Here is a 26,501-nt window from a genome sequence, read left to right on the forward strand (position 1 = left end):
CCACTGTGAAGACAAAGAAAAACAAAGAGAGGGGAAGAGATGGATAAAATCAGAGAGAGAGAGAGAGGGAGGGAGAGATGGCGATAATGCGATAAAGAGACCCTGCTATAGCCATTACATCAGTCCCTGTAGCTCTCTGACCCGAAACAGGACCGTAAAAGACCTGCCTCTACCAGAATGCAAAAACATGGGAACAACGAAGAGAAAGGAAAGCAGCTGCTTTACACCGTAGAGAGAGTAGATGAGTAGCCATTACAATTCTCTCTGCCCTAGCCACCACCCACACATCACTCTACCACCCACACATGGGAAAGGCTAACATAATTAAAAGGCTAGGGGAAAAGCGAGAGCCAGTAAAGATGCTATGGGGGAAGAGAGGGAGTCAGGAAGATGTCAAGAGCACATGCTGTCTTCATTTGTTAGCTGTGGTCACCACAGACAGACAGGCGGCTGGAGAAAGATGCAGAAAAACCCTGTTTTATCAGATGGAGAAAAAAAGGAGGAACGGCTCCAGTCCCCACACTGTGCTGACGGACGGACAGCTGGAGAAAGAAGAAACACAGTGAAGAGAAGAGGAAGTACCCTCAACACTGCACTGTCAAATCCGCTGATACTTTCTCCATTGGTTCAGGAAAAGAGCCTATTACGATGGAGCCCCTTGTAAGAATGTTGTATAATGGCATCTTAGACTTAGTGGACACAGATGCTGGACTGTGTTGCTGTGATGCGAGGCGGTATGCTCTGTGTGCGTCCGAAATGGCACCCAATTCCCTATATAGTGCACTACTTTCGACCAGAGACCCATAGGGAATAGGCTGCAATTTTCCGGATGTGCCCTCTGTCAGTAATAAACACACAGAGTGTGCTCGCTGGGTGAAGCAAAGCTGACCATCCTTGTGGGCTAGCCTCCGACAGCCCATTTATCCACTCACCACAGCACTTCAAACGAAAGCTTTATCTATGTGAGGAGATGGAGCCTGTCAGATCCCCACTCAGACTCAGGCTCATCACCAGACAACACAGAGCGCCCAGCCAGCTACCAGGTTAGAGAAATGACAGCATGCTCAAAGACAGGAAGAAGAGAGTGGTCAAAGAAAACCAGACAGGTCGTTAGAAAGAGTAAAGCAGCGGTAGTAGTAGTAGAAGAGTCCCGGCGCTGGGTTAGTGGCAGTAGTGTGCCCAGAGAAAGAGGGCCTTGCCTGGCTAGAGAGAGGCAGAGATAGGCCGCTGGGGAAGACCCAGTTGAGAGTAGTAGTAGTAACAGTAGTGGCAGTAGTAGTACTACTATAACAGCAGGGCTGGGTTAGTGCCAGTAGTGTTTCGCCAGGAAAGTCCCCAGCCTGACCATGGCAGAGAGGAGCACAGATGCCGGACAGAGGCAGAAACAGGTCAGGGGAAAGCAGCAGCAGTAGTATTAGTAGCAGTAGAGACCCAGTATCAGGCTGGGTTAGTGCCAGAAGCGTTTCTCCGGGAAAGGAGGCCCTTTCCTGGGCCCAACCATGGACATACCATCCTCCTTGGTCCTGATCTGGGTTGCAGGGCTCTCTGGGCCTGGGCCTACGTCCGTGTGAGCCCTGACCCACACCTGGTATTCTGTCCACTTCTCCAGGCCCTCCAGTATGTAACTAGAGACGTCTGCCCCGATGTCCGACACCTCATGGCGCTCCAGGTCCTCTCCAGTTGCGGCCTTGTAGGCCAGTGTGTAGCGGACGATGTCCCCATGGCGGCTGGCTGCAGGGGGCGCTCTCCAACTCACCTTGATGCTGGTGGAGCTGAGGCTCAGCAGAACTACCTCCTGGGGCGGGGCTGAGGGGGCTGGGGGGGGGGACACAGGGAAGGAGGGGGGTCAAGCAGGAGGGATTGGAGAGGGATGGAAGAGGAGTGCATCCCAAATACCACCCAATTCCCTTTAAGCGCACTACTTTTGACCAGGGCTCTGGTCAAAAATAGTGCACTACTGTATAGGGAATACGGTGCCATTTGGGACACAGCCTAGGCCTTCTGGACTGGGAGGGGGAGCTCCATATACTGTAGCCTATAACTCTTTACCAATGTGTTTTAGAGTAATCGCGTGTGTAAGGCAGCCTGAAATTTGTTTTTATAGGAGGTATAGTAGGTGTATATATAAATACATATGAATCATTTGTTATCAAGTGTTTTTCTTCAGAAGGTGTGCTTATTTTATTTTCTAGTCTGTTGGCTAAGCCCACGATCTTACACAGTAAAACAAATACTTAAAATGTAAAACAGGCACATAATATAAATGAGCAAAATAAATGTTTCAGAATATCACGACACAGTGAATATGAACAATGGAAAGGTGGTGGGTGGGTGAGGGATACTGCGGGAGCACTGTGTGGAAGAGGAACTTTAACATGCCTGCTTGTGGTTCTGGCAGCCAGAGCAGTGAGGCAGCAGGACACAATATGCTTTCAATAATGAGTCATGTCTGGTTGGTTGGTGTGAAAGAGCTAATCCTTGACAGCCCATTATTTCCTTTCAGAATACAGATGCCCAAGTGATGAACAAATCCAGATTGAAACAGAGTAAAAACAGTATACAACCCAAATGGCACCCTATTCCCTATATAGTGCACTATGTGGCTGAACCTTTTTGGGTATATTCATGTGGGAGTAGATGAGAGGAAGAGACTATGTGTGGGAGACAAATTGCAACAGCTACGTTTCAAATAGGAGCAGGGTTGTAAGAAATACAAAAAGATAGAGGAGAGGGAGGCAGATATAGAGAGGGAGATATAGATATAGAAGAAGGAAAAAAAGACAGGGACAGATAAAGAGAGCGAGAGAATGAAATGGTGAATGGGTAAGAATATTGAGGACAGAGATAGTAATAGAATTGGGATTTTGAGAAGCAAGGGGAATAGAGCAGAAAGATTGAAATGCAGTGAAAGGAGGAAAAGTGGAAGTTATTGAGACAAAGACAGATCGAGAGAGAGAGACACTTTGCTGTGTTAGAACCCTTCTTGAAATGGTGACTCAGTGACTCTGTGTGTCAGTAGGCAGGCAGATAAGAGACTGACTTCAGAGAGAGAGAGAGAGAGAGAGAGCTCCATTTCGAGACCTCTGTTCCTATGGGAATCAAAGCCCTGCCTGGTCCCTCAAAAGTAGTGCACTAAATAGAGAATAGGGATCCATTTGGGATGCACTCTGGCTCCCCCTTTCCATACATGAAGGTTTTGACAGCTGACAAGTAAAACAAATGGCTCAGAATAGGCTCTGATTCGTTTTAGGGAACCCATCATAAATATTTCAGCTTCCAACCCCTAGATTTCCTGGAGAGCCTGCTCGGTGATGTGAGCGGAGCCTGGGGCAGTGACAACAGCAGAGGTGCAGCAGAGGGGGCTGGTTATGTGCTAAAAACTCAATTAAGGGGAGCTGTTCGATGCTATTAGTGTCGGGTAGGCGACAATGATTGTGTTGGTGGATGCCAAGGCCATACATAAAGACGTATAGTACAGTGCGGTACCGTGTTTCATGATAAACTATAAAACCATAATAACAAATGATGGTGACATTTACGATGCTGCCGTGTCTTCTGTGCAGCAGCCTGTTTGGGGTTGCTGGGTTCTACATCATACTGGAAATGAGCATGTTCTGTGTATGTACTCAGTCGAATGTGCAGCAATGGGTTTATCATGCTATTTGTCAAAATGTGCAAGGGTCTACTGGTAGTGATGTGTTATCGACTGACTGCAAATAGGGAGAAGGAATGTTCCTCACAGTGCTGGCATGTATTGTACCTGTCAGGGGAGAACGACTGCCCCCTCTCATTGAAGCCGCTGAAGTTCAGGGCCAACCTCTGTACTGCAGGCATTGTTTCCCCATTATAGCAAATAGAAAAATGGCAATCTTCATGGTCAATCTTTGTGTGAATAAAACATTTTATCGTAGACAATCATGGTACAAATAACTCATTCTAATACACCAGATGTATGTTCTTGAACCTAACATTTTCAAATTGCAAGTTATAAGGATAAGCCTGCAGTACCCCGGTCGGCCTTCAATTTGAGTTAGTCAATGAGAGGGGGCAGCACTGAGCAAGCCTGCAACGTCACTTCCTGGAGTAGCTCAAACTGCGCATGTTATGTCTCAATGAGATGTCATCTTAACCGACATCATTTTGTTTCAATGCACTTTTGAGTCTTCACATAGGAATGAATGGTGTCACCTGATCGATGGTTTTGTCCATTCATAGTACACACATAGCATTTTTCCCTCAAGATCAGATGGGTTTGAGGTGCAAAATATGTCCTACCTTTTGTCCACCTCAATGAGGTGTTGACTCCACATTCTTGTAAGATGCAGAAGAATTCATTAAAGTCCTAGAGTAAAGCTTGTTCGAGCGAAAGGGTTGCACGTAGAAGAAGTAAAAGCCTCTGTTTGTGTCTGGCCGTTGGGGTGTGGACCAAAAACTAGTCTCTAGGTAAAGAGAGGTAAAAAGCTATAGTTTTGGGTCTGGGAGTTGAGGTACAGTACTTACTGGACTGGGCAGTCCTGGCTTCAATAAGTTGGGTGTAGACGCCAAGACCCATCTCAGAGCGAGCAGCCAGGGAGAACATGTAGAGGGTGTCTGGCTTCAGACCCTCCACAGCATAGGACCCCGCTGGAGGGAAAGTCACATGGAGCTGAGGAAGAAAACAGGCATAACAGACATTAGTAAAAGTCTCAGAAGAGTCTAGAAAAAAGGACCCAGAAACAAATGTTGTCGGCACTAGCAAGATCGCTACTCTATTTATGTTCATGTCTGTCACTAGAGATTGTTCAAAAAGCACAATAAGAACTGTAGATATTGTAATCCTCAAAGTTAATATGTAACACCTCCACCAGGTACACAAAGTAGGAATTACATTTCGGATCCCATATTGCATTTGCAACATCTGAAATATCTTACAGAAAGTCTACTGACAGAGTAAAACATAACAGAAACATGAAATGTTTCATGGTCCTACGAGACGGATAACACTATTCCTGGAGTAGGGGGATTGCATTATTAGTAAGGGTATGATGTGGTGGGGACAGGTTTAAAGTTGTAATTTACCTTGTTGCCAGAGTTAGCCTCCCAGTACATGAGCTCGTACTTGGTGATCTGGTCCTGGACAGGCCACAGCCACGACAACATGATGCGAGTGTCCAACTCTGCCTCTGCCTCGAAGCTTGATGGCTGGGCTGGTACTGCAGGCAGAGAGAAAGAGAGAGAGAGAGAGACTTTACCTCTCAGGATACATAGGGGTTACGTCTTAATCCTGCCGCAGCATGTACTTGTGCACTCCTTCCCATCCATCTAAAGCATTGGAATGTCTTACACCAGTTATTTCCTTTTAACCACAAAGGGAAGTACATGCTTTGGACAGAGGGGTTGATGACTTGGACTGGGACAAAGTGAATTACTCAGTGTGGAATCATATAGACTACTGTAGAGTCTGTAGACGCGCTGTGAGACACAGGAGATGCGCTGTGCTTTGGCATGAATCACTCTGTAATAGCGCTGAGACTACTGTTTCACAAGTACCAGCAATATACAGAACACCTTCGCAAGTGGCTCCTTTATACCTTTAAACGCTAGAGTACATCCACAGTACAAAGAAACCAATTCAGAAGACTGTTTCTGCACGGCAAAATAATTCAGTGGCACTGCATCACTTTATCACCTTTCTTCTCAAATGTGTCAGAAGAGGAGGAAACTGCAGAGTAGACACCTACTTTGTTTCTTGGAGGACACAGCACAGTAGATAATATGCCCTTGTGGATATGGATTGTCACTTAGTGAAAAGTGAAACCTCTACTTGGGAGACTTGAGCTTGAAGATTGTCCTACAGTAGAGGGTGGTTAAGGAGCTGAAACAGACCTAACACACAAAGTGCACCCTGTTTCATACTGTGTCTACTTACCACCTAGGTAGTGTCCCTTCTTCATAAGTAGCAGTGCTCGTTCACCACTCCCCTTGCTACACAAGTTGTACACTTACCACCTAGGTAGTGCACTAGGTACTGTCCCTCCTTCAGAGTGTCCACTCACCTCCCTGCTGGGTCTTGACCTGCAGTACATCAGACGGAGGTCCGTCCCCTACAGAGGTGAACCCCAGCACCCTGAGGCTGTAGGTGATATCTGTGGTCAACCCCGAGATGGTGGTCAGTCTGCTGTCATCAGTGTTATGTTTGTGCCACGCACTCAGCGGGGCTCCGAGGTCAGAGCTATAGTACACCCGGTAACTGAGGAGTGGGTTAGAAAAATCAACCAAGTTTACATAATGGAAGATAAAATCATCAGACGAAGAGACCTGTCATATCAACCTTTAGCTGTATGACATTTGCTTATATAGGCTTTATAAAGCATGTAGGCCTTTTAAAGAGTTTATAAAGGCTTCATTAAGCCTTCAAAAGATATATTCATAGAATATCCTACCCTCTGATCTGTCCATTAGGCTCCTCGGGAGGCTCCCATTGGACCAGCATAGTGGATGCGCTGAGCATGCGAGCCTGTACAGCCAGCGGTGGAGAGGAGGGAGCCTGCTCACTGGTCCTGGTGTCCACGAGGCTGCTGGGAGGGCCACGCCCAATGTTGTTCACCGCCATGACGTGGAACTCGTACTCAGAGTAGGGGCTGAGCCCTCCGATGCTGTAGCGTGTGGTGGCTACGCCGTCGACCTAAAATATAATGACATCATAATAATATGGTCATTTAGCAGACTCTTTTATCCAAAGTGACTTACAGAACTGTCAACATTGACCATGACACATACTGTATATTCAGCATATGTGGCCCATGCAGGAATGGAACCCACAACCATGTGAGAATCGAACCCACAGCCTTGGTGTTGCCAGCACTCACTGAGCCATTCGAACGATTGGAACGTACCTCCTGGAAGCCGTTGTCAGAGACCTTGGCCCGGTACTGGATGATGTAGTAGGACACAGGCTCAGGGTTCCCAGAGTCCCATGTCAGAGTGACACTGGTGGCTGTGGTCTCAGTCACAATCAGGGAGGCGGGGGGCTTGGGCAGGGCTGTCAGATAGACCAATTGGGGAGGGAGAGAAATACACAGGTCATGGAAGCTCACAACAGCAAAACGATACGTTTCTGTTTTAATGGACAATAAAGTATACTATTCCATTCTATTCTATTTTGTTCTATTCCATTATATTCTCTCATCCTTCGTCCAGTCCTGCTAATATAATACTACAAATAAAGACCTAAAAAAAGGCTGAGAGTGCTCTATCTCACTAATGCAGGCCCCAGAGCTGTGAGCAGCAACAAGAGCGAAAAGAGCGAGAAGGACAGCACTCACATCCTATCAGTCAATCACTGTTCAGAGCCTGTCTCTTTCAGTCCCTCACCTGTCACTGGAGGGGCCAAGCCAGCCATGTTCATTATCTCTCAAAGCAAAGTGTCTCTCAACCAGTGTGACCATTCAGCGCTCTCTCTCTCTCTCTCTCTCTCTCTCGCTCTCTCTCTCTCTCTCTCTCTCTCTCTCTCTCTCTCTCTCTCTCTCTCTCTCTCTCTCTCTCTCTCTCTCTCTCTCTCTCTCTCTCTCTTTTTCTCTCACTCGCTATATATATATATATATACATATATAGAAAGCCCATTATTTCCTTCTTTGCTATCTAGGGCAAAACGTTCTCCTTCAATTAAGTTGAGAGTCAGAGTCTTGAATAGAGAGATGAATAGAGTAATGAGTCTTTTCTATTTTCGTTTTATTTACATATTGATCCCAAAAAACTATTTCAGGGCTTGGAGCACGCCTTTGGCAAAAAGACAAATGTGTTCAATGTGAGGTAAATGAGTATCAATACAAAATTATAATATTTAGGGAGTGTAAAGATACCGAAGAAGAGTTTTTGTTCGTCGTGAATAAATAACCAGCATAGAAAGCAGACTTAAGCAGCCTGACTCAAAATCAATGTAAGCAATGTAAAATGGAGTGAACTGAATGTAAGTTATCTAGCTGGTTTTGTGCTAGGATTTCTTGAGAGGGTTTTCTTTTCATATTTTGCAATTATTTTACATTCTGTTGAATTGCAAGGTGACATATTTCAAGGGGGTGTGGTATATGGCCAATATACCGCAGCTAAGGGCTGTTCTTAAGCATGACGCAACGCAGAGTGCCTGGATACAGCCCTTAGCCGTGGCATATTGGCCATATACCACAAACCCCATAGGTGACTTATTGCTATTATAAACTGCTTACAAATGTAATTAGAACTGTAAAAATATATATTTTTGTCATACCCGTGGTATACGGTCTGATATACCACAGCTTTCAGCCAATCAGCATTCAGGGCTCAAACCACCCAGTTCATAATACATAATATAACATAGAGTATAATATGAATGTATTTTTTTCTGCACTGGCAGAGCATTTGAAACACTCAAGATGTAGGTCCATTTTGCAAAGAAAGTGATTATCTGTCCCTTTACCTCATGGTAATGGTAATGTATACACTCTCCCAGGTTTTCTTATTTCCATCGTAAATGGAAAGAGGCTGCATTGTAATAAAATTGTGGCTGAAAATGTTTGCTAAATCACTTTTGTGTTGTGTATTATTGTACTACTGTCAGAGTCCAAATGGATCTGCTAAAGTAAGTTGTGGTGGGGTGTAAAACAGGGAGAACAGCTCGCCTCCAGACGTCAGATGGGCATTAGGGATGAGACACTGCAACCGAGAGGTTTTAGAGAAAGAGATCAACCCTATAGCCGCAGCCCCAGCCCCCCCCCCCCCCCCCCCCCCCCCCAGCCCCCCCCCCCCCCCACCCCCCTCACTCCCGATGCCTTGGTTGACATCTGCTATTGACATCTGCTATTATTGCCCGCATCCCAAATGGCACTCTATTCCCTATATAGTGATTACTTTTGACCAGGGCCCATGGTGCTCTGGTCAAAGGTAGTGCACCCTGTAGGAAAAAGGGTGGCATTTGGGACATAGACATTATGCGTCATATCCAAAAAAGGCAAAAGAAGCTTGAAAAACTTTTGAAACCCTGACAGTATTGCTCTGAGTACTGAGTGATGTTAAGTTAGAAGTTAGACTATTTTAGGGCCTATTATGCATGCATCACATAAACAAAGTTGCGGAATACTTATTCATCAGGAGGTGTGAGTCTGTAGAGAAGAGAGAGTCTCTCCCAGGACTTGAAAATATCCTACCATCTGTCAACACTGTGAGTGATATCATGAGCTAATTGGGGAGTTGTATTTTGCTTACACTTTAAAACATTTCCTGCAGCAATTGGCCAGTAAGTTACGTTGATTTATTTTAACGTACAGCTACCGTAAACTATTTCATGGTAATGCATTTTATAGAACCAAAAATGGTACTGTAATCTAATTTACAGTATATTGCTGGAATTACGCATGCAGCGACATGTTACCCAGTGTTCTTTGAAAGTTTTCCTTTTGAAATGTACATTTTGGTCATATAGCGGGTGCTCTTGTCCTTAACTATTTACAGTCAGTGCATTCAACCACGGTGGATAAAAGAAACACATCACAGTCATAGCAAGTAAAACATTTCTATAACCGTTACTGAACATGTTGTTGTATTTTAGGATGCATTGGTCTTCAAAATAATTGTAATTACAACAATACATCTTATGATATAATTCTGCCTATCTATGGAAAGTGCCAATACAATAGTGAGATATTCCCGTTAACTTAATGCCAGAGCAATGAAACAAAGTACAAGTGACTATTAAACTGTAATTTAAAAAAAATCCTACAGTAATTACAAGGGATTAGCGCAAGCAGGTTGGCTGTATGCATTTGCATATTATAGCATACTAATGAAAACTGGGTGTTTTATATCACTTGTACTTCTAGAGCCCTAAACATGATGCCAGAGCAATGAAACAAAGTACAAGTGACTATTAAACTGTAAAAAAAAAAAAATCCTACAGTAATTACAAGGGATTAGCGCAAGCAGATTGGCTGTATGCATTTGCATATTATAGCATACTAATGAATACTGGGTGTTTAATATCACTTGTACTTCTAGAGGCCTGAACAAAGGCTGCCAATCTGGCCATTATTACAGGTCTAAACAGATCAAATGGACATGGATATATTGTCAACCATTAAAAGGTTTAAGACCCGCTACTACTCTGACCTGTTCCCTATATACATTTAATTGTTAGGGAACTACTACCATATATCACTTACATTGGTACAGGACTCTCACTAACAGGCGAAACAAATATAGCCACTGACAAGGCACACCTTAAAATACAGAATGTTACTGAGCCAGCAATTCTTTCTCTTCCCACAATATTTCTCAATGCACCATAATTTACAGTATGCTGCAGTAAATTTAAAGCAAAACATCAATACAGTATTTTATTGTTGAATTAAACTGAAAATCCATTCAGCATTTGCTAATGGTGAATATTTAATTATTTATTGCAGCATACCAACTGATATTTGGTGTTTTATATCACTTGCACTTTAGGCCTTAAGAACGGCTTCTAAACTGACAGTGACTACAAGGCAAAACAGATCAAAATGAAATTGCTAGCCGCTCAACCGTTAAAGATTTGAGACTTGCTGTCACTCTGATCTGTTCCCTATATAAGTGCAATTGTTAGGGAACCACATATCACTTAAATTGGTACAGCACTCTCACTGGGTGCAACAAATATAGCCTTATACAAGACATGACTCAAAATATGTTAATGAATGACAAACATTCCCACACACCCACATGTGGTCAAAAGGTTTTTGATGCTCCAAAAATGCAAAATTAGTACCGAATTCTGAATGACAGTAAATTACTGGCAGCAGGGCCAATAAGACACTGTAAAGTTTCAGTACAAGGTTGGTAGAATTTAGAAAATATAGTATATTACCGTATTCTGTGGGGGTACAGCATTCTCACTCACAGGTGCAACAAATATAGCCTCTTACAAGGCATGCCTTAAAATATGTTAATGAGCCAGAAATGTTTTCCTCACCCAAAACATTTTCCCAAAATGCACCATAATTAATACTGTTAAACACATTTAGGGTATTTTACTCTGCACTCTACAGTGTTTTACTGTTGAAATTACAGAAAGGGCTTACAGTGTGCTGTAAAACAAATATTTTACTGTACATTCTATGGTAATCTACTGTATTCAGTTTATACAGCATCATATTGTTGATTAATACAGTAAGTTACTGATAAAATTACAAAAACGGATAACAGTGTACTTTCTTATTAGTTTTTTGATAGTCATATTGTGTTTTGTTAATATTACCATAGGGCCCCATTCATTCAGAAAATATGTCTACATTACTAGAAGTAGTAGTGCTTTCCTCTTCAAAAATCTTTGAAATAACTGAGATTCTCTTTAATAACTCTAGTGAATGAATGATTGATTAGACTGATAGGTATTTGTGTTGTTTCAACCAGTGCAAATAATAATTTTTAGGAGAAGGAAGTGACTTAATTTTCTCTCCATGTACTCAACTCACTAAACTCAGAGGATGTAGAGATGATATGAGAACTGATTTGGGTTTGAAGCATTTCACATGCAATGAACAAAGTGGTAAATTAAAATGTTCAACTGAGTCTTTGGCCAATTCGATTTGGAATCATTAGTCTATAGCTAAGACCCTTCCTTCAAAAATCAAGAAATAATACTTTGTGCTGTTCATATTAGAAGCAGTGAGAAAACCTACTTTGTTTCCTGAAAGCAGGATCCCATTGTAATTGGAAAGTAAACACAAAATGCTTTGCTCGCTAGTTTGTCATCTCGCTAGTTTGTCATAGTTAGGTTTTCAGGAAGGTAAAGTTTCAGCCATATTGAATTATTGACGACAATATTAATGAACACACTGTCATCTGCACTGTAAAAATAGAAAGTCTCATAACACCATGACTGTGTAATGAAACCATGAAAAGTAGAGCGCCTAAGCTGAAATCGTTTGGAGGGTGCTTCAATTTAAGTCGTCTGAAACACCCAAAGTAGTTCTTTAACCTGAAAATTGGGGTTTTAAAAGAGTGTTGTGAAAACACTTTATTGCGTTTCAGTGCATGCACGTAAGAATTAGCATCAAAACACAAACACTATGTTTATCATACAATCAATGGTATTGAAATGCAAACGGTTTACAGCCTAAACATTGACTGATGATAAGGGCCAATGGAGAATATGTTTTGTGGAATTCCACCTTTATTTTGTTCAATGCTTTATTTAGACAGATTAGAAACAGGAAGGGGCAGTACGATGGTACATTTTGTTGGAATTTTATCCACTCAACCACACAGCCACACTGTTAGAAATTATTTTCGGGTGAATTAAAATAATAATGAATTTTTTTTTATTTATTTATTTATTTCACCTTTATTTAACCAGGTAGGCAAGTTGAGAACAAGTTCTCATTTACAATTGCGACCTGGCCAAGATAAAGCAAAGCAGTTCGACAACATACAACAACACAGAGTTACACATGGAGTAAACAACATACAGTCAATAATACAGTAGAAAAAAAAATAAGACTATATACAATGTGAGCAAATGATGTGAGATAAGGGAGGTAAAAGCAAAAAAATGCCATGGTGGCAAAGTAAATAAAGTATAGCAAGAAAAACACTGGAATGGTAGATTTGTAGTTTGAAGAAAGTTCAAAGTTCAAATATAAATAATATGGTGCAAAGGAGCAAAATAAATAAAATAAATAAATACAGTAGGGGAAGAGGTAGTAGTTTGGGCTAAATTATAGATGGGCTATGTACAGGTGCAGTGATCTGTGAGCTGCTCTGACAGCTGGTGCTTAAAGCTAGTGAGGGAGATAAGTGTTTCCAATTTCAGAGATTTTTGTAGTTCGTTCCAGTCGTTGGCAGCAGAGAACTGGAAGGAGAGACGACCAAAATAAAAAACCAAAATAAAAAACATATACTGCTAGAACCGCTAATGCAGTAATTTTGAATCCTCATTAATTATAATTTGTTATTACTCTGCCATTTTTTAAGTCATGCCCCCCTCCATCCGTGACTTTTCCTAAATAAATCCATATAACACGCTGTTGTTGTTACAATCTTAACATCACAAACAGAACTGGAGTTATAGCCAGTTTAAGGAGGGCATGTCATTTAAAAAAAATGGTTTTCCCACATTCTCCCTCCTTCTCCAAACAGTAGGGCCTGCTCTGCTCCTTCTTCCCACAGTTGAAAGTGCAGGGCCCATCTGATAATCACCCCGATAATTGCCTCGAAACTGAACCTAAACTATACCGAAACTAATTTCACACATATAACACCAGATTAAATAAATTAAGTAAAGTATGATGGGGTGAGTTGATGAGCGAGGGGAAGCGAACAATGCATAATTATGTAGTCACCAATTGTGAATGAAGAACAGGGCAGGCCTTTCTATTGCATTGATGCAGTCTAATTAAAATCTTAAAATGATATGTACCCTATATCAGTCTACCGAATCAAAGCAGTCTTATCAGTCTACTCTGGCGTACTTGGAGTAGGATACACAATGAGAGTGTGCATAATTGTACATGCTGAACGGCTTTCAATATCTGGGAAAATATCCACATCGGGCAGTAGGTGAGCGAGTGTCAGAGAATGTGGTGATGGGGCTTGTGGAACCTTATATTGGAAATAGTAGAAATGTCACCAATGCCACCACCAATTTCTTAACTTCACTGTCATTGGTGAACAATTTGCTTGCAAAGAAAACAAGTCTGGCCGGCACCATGAACAAAGTGAGACAGGAGCTCCCTCCCTCTGTGCAAAATAAGGCACCTGCACAGCAGTTGTACTCCACAATGGTGATGAAGAATGACAAGACAATGGGATCACAAAGAGAAAGCCGGAGACTATTACGTGCTACAAGCAAGCAAACGTATGTCAAAGTGTGTCAAGCAAGTGAAAGTTATGAAAACTGTTAGGACAAGGGATAATGGCTAAATAAAACTGAACTGACGCCATTGCATGAAGACGCTCACCGTGTAAGCATGAGCTGACAATAATTGACTATTTTTGACTGCTGTTATATCGACACTTGTATTCATTGTAATGCCATTATTCCTTTTGTGCCGAGTTTGACTATTTATCAAGGCACTTGGCGCTTGTAATGATGTTTAGGCTACTGATGTTTTCATCATTTGACCGCGCCTCCTTTGACCGTTGGTCTTGGTGATTGGGGTATTATTACAATTTTATGTCATTATAAAAAGAAGCTGTTACCATATTTCAACACATATGTTTTATGTTTTATAGCTGTAACAAAGGCACTCCACGAATACAATTGATTGAACACTTGAATTTTGGCGTTTAAGAAAAAAAAAAGACATGTAGCCTACAGTAACATAAGCTAATGTGTTATTTGAAATAAAATAAAAATCGTATTCTAATGTTGCCCAAGGCCTTCATATACATAACCAAATGACAATTTTTTTGCGATAGCTTTTGAAATATATCAATTACACTGTTAGAATGTTGCAGTCAGCAGGACTGCTCATTAGCTTGAAGAAGGGTCCATCAAGGCCCAGCGGTTCTACTGTTAATAAAAATGAATGCAAGTCATGCAGGGCCCATGGTCTGGTGGTAACGCACCCGGCTTAGACCCATCACCCGTCTCCCCACAAAAGACCGGGGTTCAATTCCCCTCTCCGACCCTGTAATCTGTTTCTCCCACCTATCTGTATTCCCTCTGTCAAAATACCCTACAAATATACTGTAAAAAACATATGCAAGTCGTTTCAATGATTTCTTAATTGCATTTTACCAAAATAATCCACTAATAAATCCAATTGAATATGTTGCTCAAAATATATTTAATAAGGATAACCAAAGAGAGAGAAAATCGAGTGATTAAACTCATAGAAAGTCTTTCATTTTTATCACCTTGCATTTCATATCTTGCCATATGACTCTGTTTTTATGAGGATTGTGGGTAATTCATTTTTAGACTTTATGATTCTTTCACGCAATGCTGTATACATGTTTAAAGAATGAAAAGTATATTTCTATATTAGTATTACGCTTGTTGTGCCATGAGGTGTAATGGATCATGATTAAGGAATATCAAGCTCTTATAGTGCAGTCCAAGACATAGTGAGACATTTTTAACATGTCTATCCAATATTCATCTAAAATATCTCCTTTGGATGTTGATCTTGATCCAGATCCATCTATTGATTTTGGATGTTGACATGTTGATCCTGAATGAGGGCTACTTCGCTAGATACCAAACGTAGCTAATTCACTGCATCCCAGGCTACGTGTGCCATTTTTAAATTTATGTAGTTCTGTCCTTGAGCTGTTCTTGTCTATTAATATTCTGCATTATGTCATGTTTCATGTTTTGTGTGGACCCCAGGAAGTGCAGCTCCCACCTTCGCAACAGCAACTGGGGATCCTAATAAAACACCAAATACCAGGCAAAACAAACACTCAAACTCCCACACCCCCTCTCTCACACTTCTCCCAGCCTTCTCACCTTTGACGGTGATCTGTGCCGTGGTCTCGATCATACCAAGCGACGATATCGCCACGCAGGTGTAGTTGGCAGACTGGCGAATGTTGGTGACCTCCAAAACATTCCTCCCAATGGGCATCTCTTCTTCCTTAGTCAGCTCTACCGCCCCCATCGTCCACTTCACGTAGGGCATGGGCGCTCCCACCGCCACGCACGTCAGGTTCACGCTGCCACCCGGCATCACCTCGTGGTTGTTGGGAGGGATGGAGAACCGGGGTGGCACACGCCTCACTGCAGGGGGAGAACATAGGGGTGTGAGAGGCAGAAGAAGTGGAGGTTTGATGGGAGACACTGCATGGGTGACTGGGATAGCTCAATACCTCAATGGTCAGGCCTGGCTGTTGCTGCAGGGTATACCACTGTTCTCTGGGACAATAGAGGCCTATGGCAACTCTGCTGTAGTTAGTTAGGGTGGAACCACATGTGATGTATCTATTACTCAACAGTGAAATAGGACTTTCCTCCCCTTTCATGTTAAATTTGCAAAGAAATGCCTAAGGTGGCCTATAAGGCTGGATTTCTCACGAGTGCCTTTGGATTTCCTTCTTTGGTATGTGGATTAAGAAACACCTGGAGCTTATTACTGCTGTTAGTCTATAGCTTCCCTACCATATTCAGAGTAAGCTAGCTATCTAACACTCGTTTTGTCTCTAAGTGTGAGTGAATAGAAGAGGTTTCTTCTCCCTTGTTATCTACCATACACCGTTAGATATCCCCTTAAGTGCTGGGAAGTACTGCTCATTACGTCTGAATTAATGCTGCAATGCTACTCACTTTGCATGCATTAAATATACATAGCTCAATGGCATGGCAGCAAAAGTGCTCACACACACCCCTTGACTAGGAAGGCTGAGAACGGTCACAAAACGTGTTTCACTGTAGTAAAATGTAAGTTTAGAGTCTGAATATTCTGGCCGTGAGGGGCATAGATTGTGTCTTACAGGGTTTTCACCATGTTTCTTGTTGGTCTAACTAAATAGAAGGGGAGGGGAGATCTACATGCTGTGTGAGTCAAACAGGGAGAGACCCAGAGGTTTATGACAGATCTGACCTTGTCCCCAGGCTCAAATTTCACATAAAGCTGGTAACAGTGGCACTATTTGGAATTTAGGTTGTGTGGATTTACTGAGTGACATGCTAACAATTGAAATTCTGACCGAAACACAACTTTGAGGCGTGGCTCTAAATTGAGGCGGGAGAGGGTTGTCACTAGTTAACACAGCCATGAAGTCGTAAACGCTGCCAATTTCGGCAATTAATCTTCTTAAAATCTGATTTTAAACCTAATTCTAACATTCACCCTAAACTTAATCACACTGATAACCTTATGCCTTACGCTAACCTTGACTTTGTGGCTGTGGAAGCTAGTGGAAACCTGCCGCAGTACCTGTGCGTTAGAGATGTTGCAGATGACTATGAAATGTCTCCTCTCTAACGCCCAGGAAGCTCAGATTCAAACTCCCATTAGACAGCTATGCAAGCGTTATAATGTCAAAGTACGTTCGATACGTTTCGCTGAGCAACTATCTTCATTTACTCCCGTTACGGCCGGTATGTACTTCCAAAAAAGATATAAATAGAAATGTACAAGCAACTAAAATAATTGCTATTCGCCACCTCCAATGTATAACTTTTACTGGGCAGAGACGTCAGTCAGTTCAACGTCTATTCCATGTTAGTTCAATGTCATTTCATTGAAATGATGTGGAAACAACGTTGACTCAACCAGTGTACCAAGTGAGATGTATTGAGCTGTTGTAGACTTCCGACAAACAGGTCGGAAACACAGCAGGGTATAGCTAATGTTGTGTAATTTGAGAGCGGTACTACTTTGAACAAATAAACTGAAAGAGGATGTATGCGCACATAATGTCTTCATTTGGCTCACTCAAGCACAGCAGTAAGTTAATTAGCTCCAACCAAGTGAGGAATCACTGTGATAAATGAATGTGTATTTGCATGGGCTCAGTCAGTCAGTGAGGAGAGGTGATAGATAGTCATGTTGGCTGTCGTCTCTGCAAAGACAAGGGCTGCATTGTCTGTCTGCTGGGACCGGAGGGAAAGAGAGAACCATCATTTACATTTTAGCAGACACTCTTATCCAGAGCAATTAGGGTTACCTGCCTTGCTCAAGGGCACAGAGTTTTCACCTAGCCAGCTCGGGGAATCAAACCAGCAACCTTTGGGTTACTGGCCCAACGTTCTTAACCGCTAGGCTACCTGCACGCTCTGTGATACAGATGGCTGGCATTAACATGGGTTGCCATGGAGACGGACGTCGCCTGAGCACGTGACATGGCCAACAGAGGGAAAAACAGAGGGAGGGAAGGAGGAGAGGAGGGTAAGAGACAGAGAGAGAGAGAGGGAGGGCGAGAGAGAGAGCGAGAGTGGTGAGACGAGGGGAGGTGGCTGGCTGTTCGAGGCTGGGTATAGGCCACAGTTATGTGCCATTCCGTGATTCCAGTTTAGGGTGATCTCAGGTCAAAAACTAAGAAGAGGAAACTTTTTAAAAGTCGGAGTTGCCAAACTTTTAGATATATCAGGGTACCACTACTGCCAATCTCATACTATATGACTGTATTTCTGTGACTATAACCTCACAGAGCGGAGGTTGTAAGTGGAGGTTGCAAATCGTTGTGCAGGTGAGGCACAGCAAGCAGCAAAAACCAGGCCTTGACGTTTCAATCCCCAGTTGATCTCCCAACACACACAGATGGTCTGCAGGATCTCACATTAAGCCACCCGCAAAATTATCCCCTTTCAGACAGCACTGAGACTCTTAATCATCAAAGAACCGCTCGCTGAGAAAGAGGTTGCATCCCAAATGGCACCCTATGGGTTCTGGTCAAAAGTAATACACTATGTATGGAATAGGGTGCCATTTGGGATGGAACAGGATTTCATTTGGGATGCAAGGGGAGAACTCTGTAGCAGACCTCTGTTTTGTGCTTGAAGATAAAATAGAGGCAACATTATTCACATCACAACTCTTAAAATACTGTGTTTATCATCACGACTAAGAAATCACCTGCTTATTACTTTACCACAGCAGAATTATGCAGGCAGAGTAGTAATGTAGTACTTACAGTATTCTAGGGCCCACCAGCCCTGCCTGGCTGACCAGCAGTTACATCTAAATACTGTAAATATCTCCAAACTGGTTTTGAAGCAAGCATGGCACCAAAATAGTTTTTTATTCTTCTAATACAAACATCTCAGTTTTTATGTGACTTGAATGGTGAATGGGGTGTGAGGTGAGGTTGCTACCCTCTTCTCCCTTCTCTCTCTCTCTCTTCCTCCATCCTTTCACCCCCCCCCCCCCCCCTGCAGGAGGGCAACAAGAACTGAGGGACTTCAAGATACCCATAATGAACCACAGCTGGGGGTTATCTAACAAAATCACATTTTCATTTAGCCTATGTCCTGAACATGGGCATTTGCAATCTTCTCTACTGCAGTATTCACCTTACCTTACCTAAGCAGAGACTTAGATTTTGCATTTCTTTTGCATGTTTTTTTGTGTGTATTGTATGCATACTGTATGTGTGCCATGTGTACCATCTCTGTATGCACTAACCCTTATAAAAGTCTGCGTGTGATTCATTCAAGTCAAGTAAATGCTGAGATTTTGAGATTTATATATCTGCTCCTCTGTAATCAAATTGAGGCCAATGGTCTACCAACTCTGAGCTTTTCAGAGGAAATTAACCAATGTGTTAGATTGGAGTCTGTGAGCTGTCAACGTGACATGCTGGACAGCGCAATGCAGGGCAGGAGGAATCATAACAAACCAACGTTAGTCACCGTGTACATTATTAGAAGGATGAGGAGGTTGGAGGTTACCCATGGATATGGAAAATGGTCACAGCGTGACATGATGGTTGTTGTTGATTGGCTGACTGAGTGAGGTTATAACAAGGGGTTATCATAGTTATTATTGGCTATGGAGGACAAATGTTAAAGGTTAAAGGTCACCAGGAAGTGGTGGAGGAGGGAGAACTAGTCATCGTCGTAGAAGCGAGTGACACTGTGGGGAATAGTCACTGGTTTCAAGTGAACAGTTTTAGTATCAGAGGAAGTAGTATCAGCAGTAGCAACATGAGAAACTGGCAGTTATAATGCAGACACACTCTTATCTTCGTTGGCATGCCACAGAGAAAGAGGGGGAAGAGAAAGAGGGAAGGAAGGATTTGGGATTGGAAAAAGAAAAGGTACGGATTTGGAGCTGAGGGGGATAGGGGTGGAGGGGAGGAGGGTGGAAGCACAATCGTGGTTGCACACAGATTTTAGGCACACAAATATTGTCAAGCAAGGCATGCAGCAGCCCAGGCACAAGGCAAGCAAAGCATCAAGCAAATTACTAGCTAGCTACAGAGCAGCTATGATCATGATGAGGCTGTGAAAAATCTCCCTGGTCTTTGTGATAGAATCTGTGCTTGAATTTCAGTATTCGACTAAGGGACCTTACAGATAATTGTATGTGTGGGGTACAGAGATTGGGTAGTCATTCAAAAATCAAGTTAACCACTATTATTGCACTCAGACTGAGGCCATGCATATTATCATGTGAATTGCTAAAGGCCCAGCGCTGTCAGAATTCTGTTTTGCCTGTGTTTTTCACTATATTGTAACACGGCTGATGAAACTAACACTGTAAAAGTCTGAAAACATTTCCTGATAGTTGCTGGTTGAAAATACAAGCAGGACCTTCTAATCAGCAGGTTTGCATGGGCGGGAGTTTCGACTTTCCATGGTGATATCTCCGTGAGGTAAATTGGTTAATAGACCAATAACAAAGAGAGTTCCAAACCTCTCTGCCAATAACAGCAAGTTTTCAGTTTTCCCCTCACCACTCAGATGACTCCCAGACAGTCCTAGCAAAATATTTTTTTTGTTGCTAAAAAGCTATTTTTGCCCATTTTAATGGAAATCTATTATATTAAGGTACTTAATTGTTACCAAGAAATTATTTGATATTGATACAAAAACGACTGCAACATTTTCCCTCATGAACTTATTTTCGGCTTGCCATGACATATGGGCTGAATACTTTTTGACTCAAGACATTTCTAAAAACAAAATTCCACTTTGACATTATTAGGTATTATTTGTAGGTCAGTGACACAAAATCTCAATCTAATCCATGTTATATTCAAGCTTTCACACAACAGAATGTGGAAACAGTAAAGGGGAGTGAATACTTTCTGAAGGCAATGTAAGTTAATATTTCTCACATTTCTCACAGAGAGGAAAGGAATCAGTTAACTATCTTAAACATAGTCCTTTTTTAGAGAAAAGACATGAGACTGTCTGGGATTAATGGGAGGTAAATTGTCAGAGGGCACAGACCTCCATTTTAGAAAGTGCCTTGCTGATGTGTGAGTTGGCTGGAAGTTTGGGTAGCTGAGACGGTTTTTATCCATCTCTCCCACAGAGAGACACCTTCTCAGCTCAGCAATTTAACCCTAGAGGTGCCAACATATTTTTGCTTAAAAGCGACAAATTGGTAATGATTGCAAAGTACCACTTTAATAAACCTTTTGTTACACAAGTAAATGGTTGAAATCCCACAAAATAAGCATATATTTAAACAGGTACACCCCCCAGGGGCGAAATCTGGGGTGGCTCCATATCTACAATACCATTCAAAAGTTTGGACACACCTACTCGTTCAAGGGATTTTCTTTATTTTTACTATTTTCTACATTGTAGAATAATAGTGAAGACATCAAAACTATGAAATAACTCATATGGAATCATGTAGTAACCAAAAAAAAGTTAAAAAAAATCTAAACATACTTTACATTTGAGATTCTTCAAAGTAGCCACCCTTTGCCTAGATGACTGCTTTGCACACTCTTGGCATTCTCTCAACCAGCTTAATGAGGTAGTCACCTGGAATGCATTTCAATTAACAGGAATTTATTTGCTTCTTAATGCGTTTGAGCCAATCAGTTTATTTGGGCTGCAATCTGAGGTGCAGTTAACTCTAGTGAACTTATCCTCTGGAGCAGAGGTAACTCTGGGTCTTCCTTTCCTGTGGCGGTCCTCATGAGAGCCAGTTTCATCATAGCTCTTGATGGTTTTTGCGACTGCACTTGAAGAAACTTTCAGAGTTCTTGAATTTTTCCGTATTGACTGACCTTCATGTCTTAAAGTAATGATGGACTGTCATTTCTCTTTGCTTACTTGAGCTGTTCTTGCCATAATATGGACTTGGTATTTTACCAAATAGGGCTATCTTCTGAATACCACCCCTACCTTGTCACAACACAACTGATTGGCTTAAACGCATTAAGAAGGCAATAACTTCCACAATTAAACACAACAGGAGGGTTAAGACTTGAAGGTCAGTCAATACGGAAAAATTCAAGAACTTTGAAAGTTTTCTCAAATGTAGTCGAAAAAATCAAACTGGCTCTCATGAGGACCGCCACAGGAAAGGAAGACCCAGAGTTACCTCTGCTACAGAAGATACGTTCATTAGAGTTAACTGCACCTCAGATTACAGCCCAAATAAATGCTTCACAGAGTTCAAGTAACAGACATCTCAACATCAACTGTTCAGAGAAGACTGTGAATCAGGCCTTCATGGTCAAATTGCTGAAAAGAAACCACTACTAAAGGACACCAACAATAAGAGACTTGCTTGGGTCAAGAAACACAATGGACATTAGACCGGTGGAAATCAGTCCTTTGGTCTGATTAGTCCAAATTTGAGATGTATGGTTCCAACCGCCAAGTCTTTGTGAGATGCAGAGTAGGTGAACAGATGTTCTCTGCATGTGTGGTTCCCACCGTGAAGTATGGAGGAGAAGGTGTGATGGTGTGGGGGTGCTTTGCTGGTAACACTGTCTCTGATTTTTTTTCTCGAAATCAAGGCACTCTTAACCGGCATGGCTAACACAGCATTCTGCAGCGATATGCCATCCCATCTGGTTTGCGCTTAGTGGGACTATCAGTTGTTTTTCAACAGGACAATGACCCAACACATCTCCAGACTGTGTAACGGCTATTTGAGTGATGGAGTGCTGCAACAGATGACATGGCCTCCCCAATCACCCAACCTCAACCCAATTGAGATGGTTTGGGATGAGAAAAGCAGCCAACAAGTGCTCAGCATATGTGGGAACTCCTTCAAGACTGTTGGAAAAGCATTCCAGGTGAAGCTGGTTGAGAGAATGCCAAGAGGTTGCAAAGCTGTCCTCAAGGCAAAGGGTGACTACTGTAACGACCCTCCCACTCTGTCTGCCATATTCTGTCTCTTTGCTCTTGTTTTCCTAAATAGGATGTCAGTGGGCGGAGCCCGGGAGAGTCGTTAGCAAAATGGGACACACCTGGGCTCGGGTGTGTCCCAGGATGAATATACCTCTTCCCCATTCATTGGGGAGACTCTCTCCATGCAGACACAGATTTTGGTTGTGGCATTTTTGTGGCTGTTTTTGGTTGTTTGCGTTGGCACCTTTCAACACCCCTCATTATCACATTTATGCATGCAACCACTCACTTACACTACTGATTACTGACTACACATACCGTTGTTAATTATATTTAGTTTACTTTAGTTAATAAATATATTTTGTTATTCCTTATCTCCACGTTGTCTCCCTTTTTGTTACGAACTTTGAGCCGGTTCGTGACACTACTTTGAAGAATCTAAAATCTAAATATATTTTGATTTGTTTAACACTTTTTTGGTTACTACATGATTCCATATGTATTATTTCATGGTTTTGATGTCTTCACTATCATTCTACAATGTAAAAATATAGAAAAACCCTTGAACGAGTAGGTTTGTCCAAATCTTTGACTAGTACTGTACCTCTGTGCCAAATTTTGTGTTTTTATCACAAAGTGCACTACTGAATCAAAACATTCAGCTTTGCACCAATAGTAAAATAAATATTGTTTTTAATGGAGGAATGAAATACAGAGAAAACATGGTAAATTGTTTTCTTGTTTTGGGTCGGCATCTAGTTGCTTGACAAAGTTCTGTATTTTTTAAGAATGAAACATTTTTGGGGGGAAATTATTACATTTTTGACTCCTTTGTCTCAGAATTGACCCCTGTTGTTTGGGGTTACGTTTGAAAATATGGACTGGAAAAAAATACTGAAAAACACACTGGGTCTGTTAACAGATTTGTTTGTTTTATTCTCATCCTCTTCTCTGCAGTCTCTCCCTCTCTGTTCACTGCTCTCATTGTTCTATGAACTAAATCTGGAATCCTGCACTGAATGTTGAATCCAAAATAAACAATCAAAGCTGCTTTTGCCTGATTAAATATTGAAAACTCAAAAGGCTTTTCACTGTTAACCGGGATAACACAACATCTTCTATTAAACAGGATAATCGTTCCAGGGTGGTGGGAAAAAGGCACTTACTGAAATTTGAACTTGTATGTAAATAGTACTGATCTCTTAAGCTTCATGCAACATTCCTATATCTGTTCCCTGAACCCAGATGTAAAATACCTAAAAGACAATGAGAAGCCACTGTTGCTGAAGACCTATGATAATGCATTGCATCAGACAAATCTCAGTGAGAGCCCATGCGCTTCTCATTTTCATAAACCATGGATATAACCAAGGCTGCAATTCGGTAGCTTATTGTTACTCCCCAGAGAGATATCTACATCCAACTACTATTCGTGATTAATTGATCACAATACCTCTGTTTTCTCTAAGATTGTATGGTGGAGAGCTATGCTACCAGCTGATGTTGATATACTGTGTGAGAGTCGAGTCAAGGTAAGGTAAGATGAGAGTTGTGCAGTCAGCTAGACTGGGACCATGACGAGTCCATGTGGCAACACAGATGCGAGGGCTCAGGTACAGAGTGAAATGACACCCTAGTCCCTATATAGTGCCACACTTTTGACCAGAGCCCTTGAGGCGCTGACCAAAAGTATTAAATTGAATAAGGAATAGGGTGCCAATTGGACACAGCCATGGTTGGACGGACACAGTGTGAACATAGAGGATGATGGATAGAATAGACACGCCCTAGGTGATGTGAGGATCACCTAAGGAAGTGGGCAAGGATGATACATAACAGACTGAAGCTGTCAGGGAAGACCCATCCATGCCAGACATATTCAAAGACCTATAACAATGTAGATGGTGGAGGGTTTAGGGTGGAGGCAGGCAGCATAGCAGTGGTAGAGAGGGTAGCAGTAGATATAGGGTAGGAGATGCACAGTGGACGTTCAGGTTGGTAGAGGAAGGAAGGTTCCTGGGAGGCCCATTAGGCCGGGACGGGCCCGTGGCACCCAGCGTGATGCTGGGAGCGCTGCCAGGCTCCAGCCCACCGGGCCTTGGCATACCGTGGGGTATCAGAGGAGGAGCAGGAAGGTAAACAGTGAAAAAAACCAACCTTCTCGTTGATCTGAGAGGATTTGGTGAGGTTTGGATTGTTTTATGGATGGCGAAGTGCGATGATGATGGGGGGAGTAAAGAGAAAAGAGAAAAACCAACAAGAGAGAAAAAGGAAGAGGAGGAAGAAGACAAGGAAAAACAGAGAGAGTAAAACAGGAACATTTTCCACTTATCCATAATAGAGAGAGTGAGGAAAACACTATGGAGACAAAGGCCAGTGCACTGATAGCCACACTCCAAAAACACACACATAGCAACATCTCATACAGTACAGACATAAATATAAACACACAAACACACACACACACGTACTCCTCTCTGTTCCTGACTACTCTCATGTTCTCTAAGCCCTTCCCTTCAGACCCATCGGCTGCTGCCTGTGTATTAAGATGCCATTAGACAGTCAGAGAACCTGCGTCCCAAATGGCACCCTATTTGCTATATATCGCACCCCTATGGGCCCTGGTCAAAAGTAGTGCACTATAAAAGGAATAGGGTGCCATTTGGGTCGCAGACAGTCTCTCTGGCTGACAAGCGGACTTCATTATGCACACAAAGCAGATACTGTTCTGCTGTTAGCTAAGGCAGCCACATTTATTCTGTCCATTGACACCTTCTTAGCAGAGCCACTGAGGATACCAGAGACAGAGAGGCTGGATGTGAATACAAACATCAAACATGGCCGCCACTGGCTCTGGACTAGTCATACACTCAGAGTTATTGACTCGCACACAAAATGGCCTGACCACGGAGTTGTACACCGACAACAGAGAGAGCTCTGTGCATCACTCACTCAATGTTGAGGCAATGGCCTCATACCACTGTTGTGTGCTGACAGAATTAATCAAATGGGCCACGGTGGTGAAGCCTTTAACCAGTATGAGTGATTGTGGCATTCATGATGTCCTATACATTATGTCCCATGGGCACAGTCCTATACCTACATGAGCAGAGTATAGTGCATCTAAATAGTCTATGCATTGTAGACGTGGTTCCTTTCTTTAAAGCTTGTTTCTAATCTTGATCTCTGCATGCACACACATGCGCACACACACACACGCACACGCACACACACACACACACACACACACACACACACACACACACACACACACACACACACACACACACACACACACACACACACACTACACAAAGACAAATAAAAGCACACACACATACGTACACAAGTTTCAGAGAAGCTCAGAAAACCCCAAGACACATGAAACCTTGGGTGACACTTGGGAAAGACATGGGAAAGCACACAGACAATGGTAGAATCATTTTTTTATAGCAGGATAAGCATTTGTGTAATGGACACTCCCATATACAGTCTGTGTATATGATATAACACAGCAATGGACATGGAGCCAGTGCCAAGGACACGCCACACACAGAGTGATGATCAGAAAGCAAAAGCTGAGATAGACAGACAAGAGAAAAGGAAGAAGTACAAATATAGGAAAAGAAGAGAGAGAAGAAATCTCTCTCACTCTCTCTCTCTCTCTCTCTCTAGCAGCAGAGAGAGCGCTTTCAGGCACCATCATTTGCTAAGGAAATTACACCACTGGTAGAGTGGTGTAATACCTGGAGAGATAGAGGTTAGACCCATTCAGACAAGAACACATTGTACAGAAACA

General features: G+C 42.4%; 1 protein-coding gene across 6 annotated transcripts in view; it reads right to left on the reverse strand.

Moving 5' to 3' along the window:
• Positions 1 to 26,501, reverse strand: part of LOC115192316 (receptor-type tyrosine-protein phosphatase F-like) — a 435,047-nt gene that overhangs the window by 103,614 nt on the left and 304,932 nt on the right. For 4 of the 6 annotated variants that reach the window (XM_029750671.1, XM_029750670.1, XM_029750673.1 and 1 more), the window contains exons 7-13: positions 15,446 to 15,715; positions 6,876 to 7,021; positions 6,423 to 6,664; positions 6,036 to 6,229; positions 5,059 to 5,192; positions 4,501 to 4,645; positions 1,510 to 1,815 (exon numbers count right to left, since the gene is read on the reverse strand). In XM_029750671.1, the coding sequence (XP_029606531.1) occupies positions 1,510 to 1,815; positions 4,501 to 4,645; positions 5,059 to 5,192; positions 6,036 to 6,229; positions 6,423 to 6,664; positions 6,876 to 7,021; positions 15,446 to 15,715 (1,437 nt within the window). Of the gene's footprint in view, positions 1 to 1,509; positions 1,816 to 4,500; positions 4,646 to 5,058; positions 5,193 to 6,035; positions 6,230 to 6,422; positions 6,665 to 6,875; positions 7,022 to 15,445; positions 15,716 to 24,859; positions 24,872 to 26,501 lie in introns of all 6 variants that reach the window. The other 2 variants (XM_029750668.1, XM_029750667.1) reach the window with 1 other exon arrangement.

This window comes from Salmo trutta, chromosome 4, assembly GCF_901001165.1.
Source record: "Salmo trutta chromosome 4, fSalTru1.1, whole genome shotgun sequence".
Classification (NCBI taxonomy): domain Eukaryota; kingdom Metazoa; phylum Chordata; class Actinopteri; order Salmoniformes; family Salmonidae; genus Salmo; species Salmo trutta.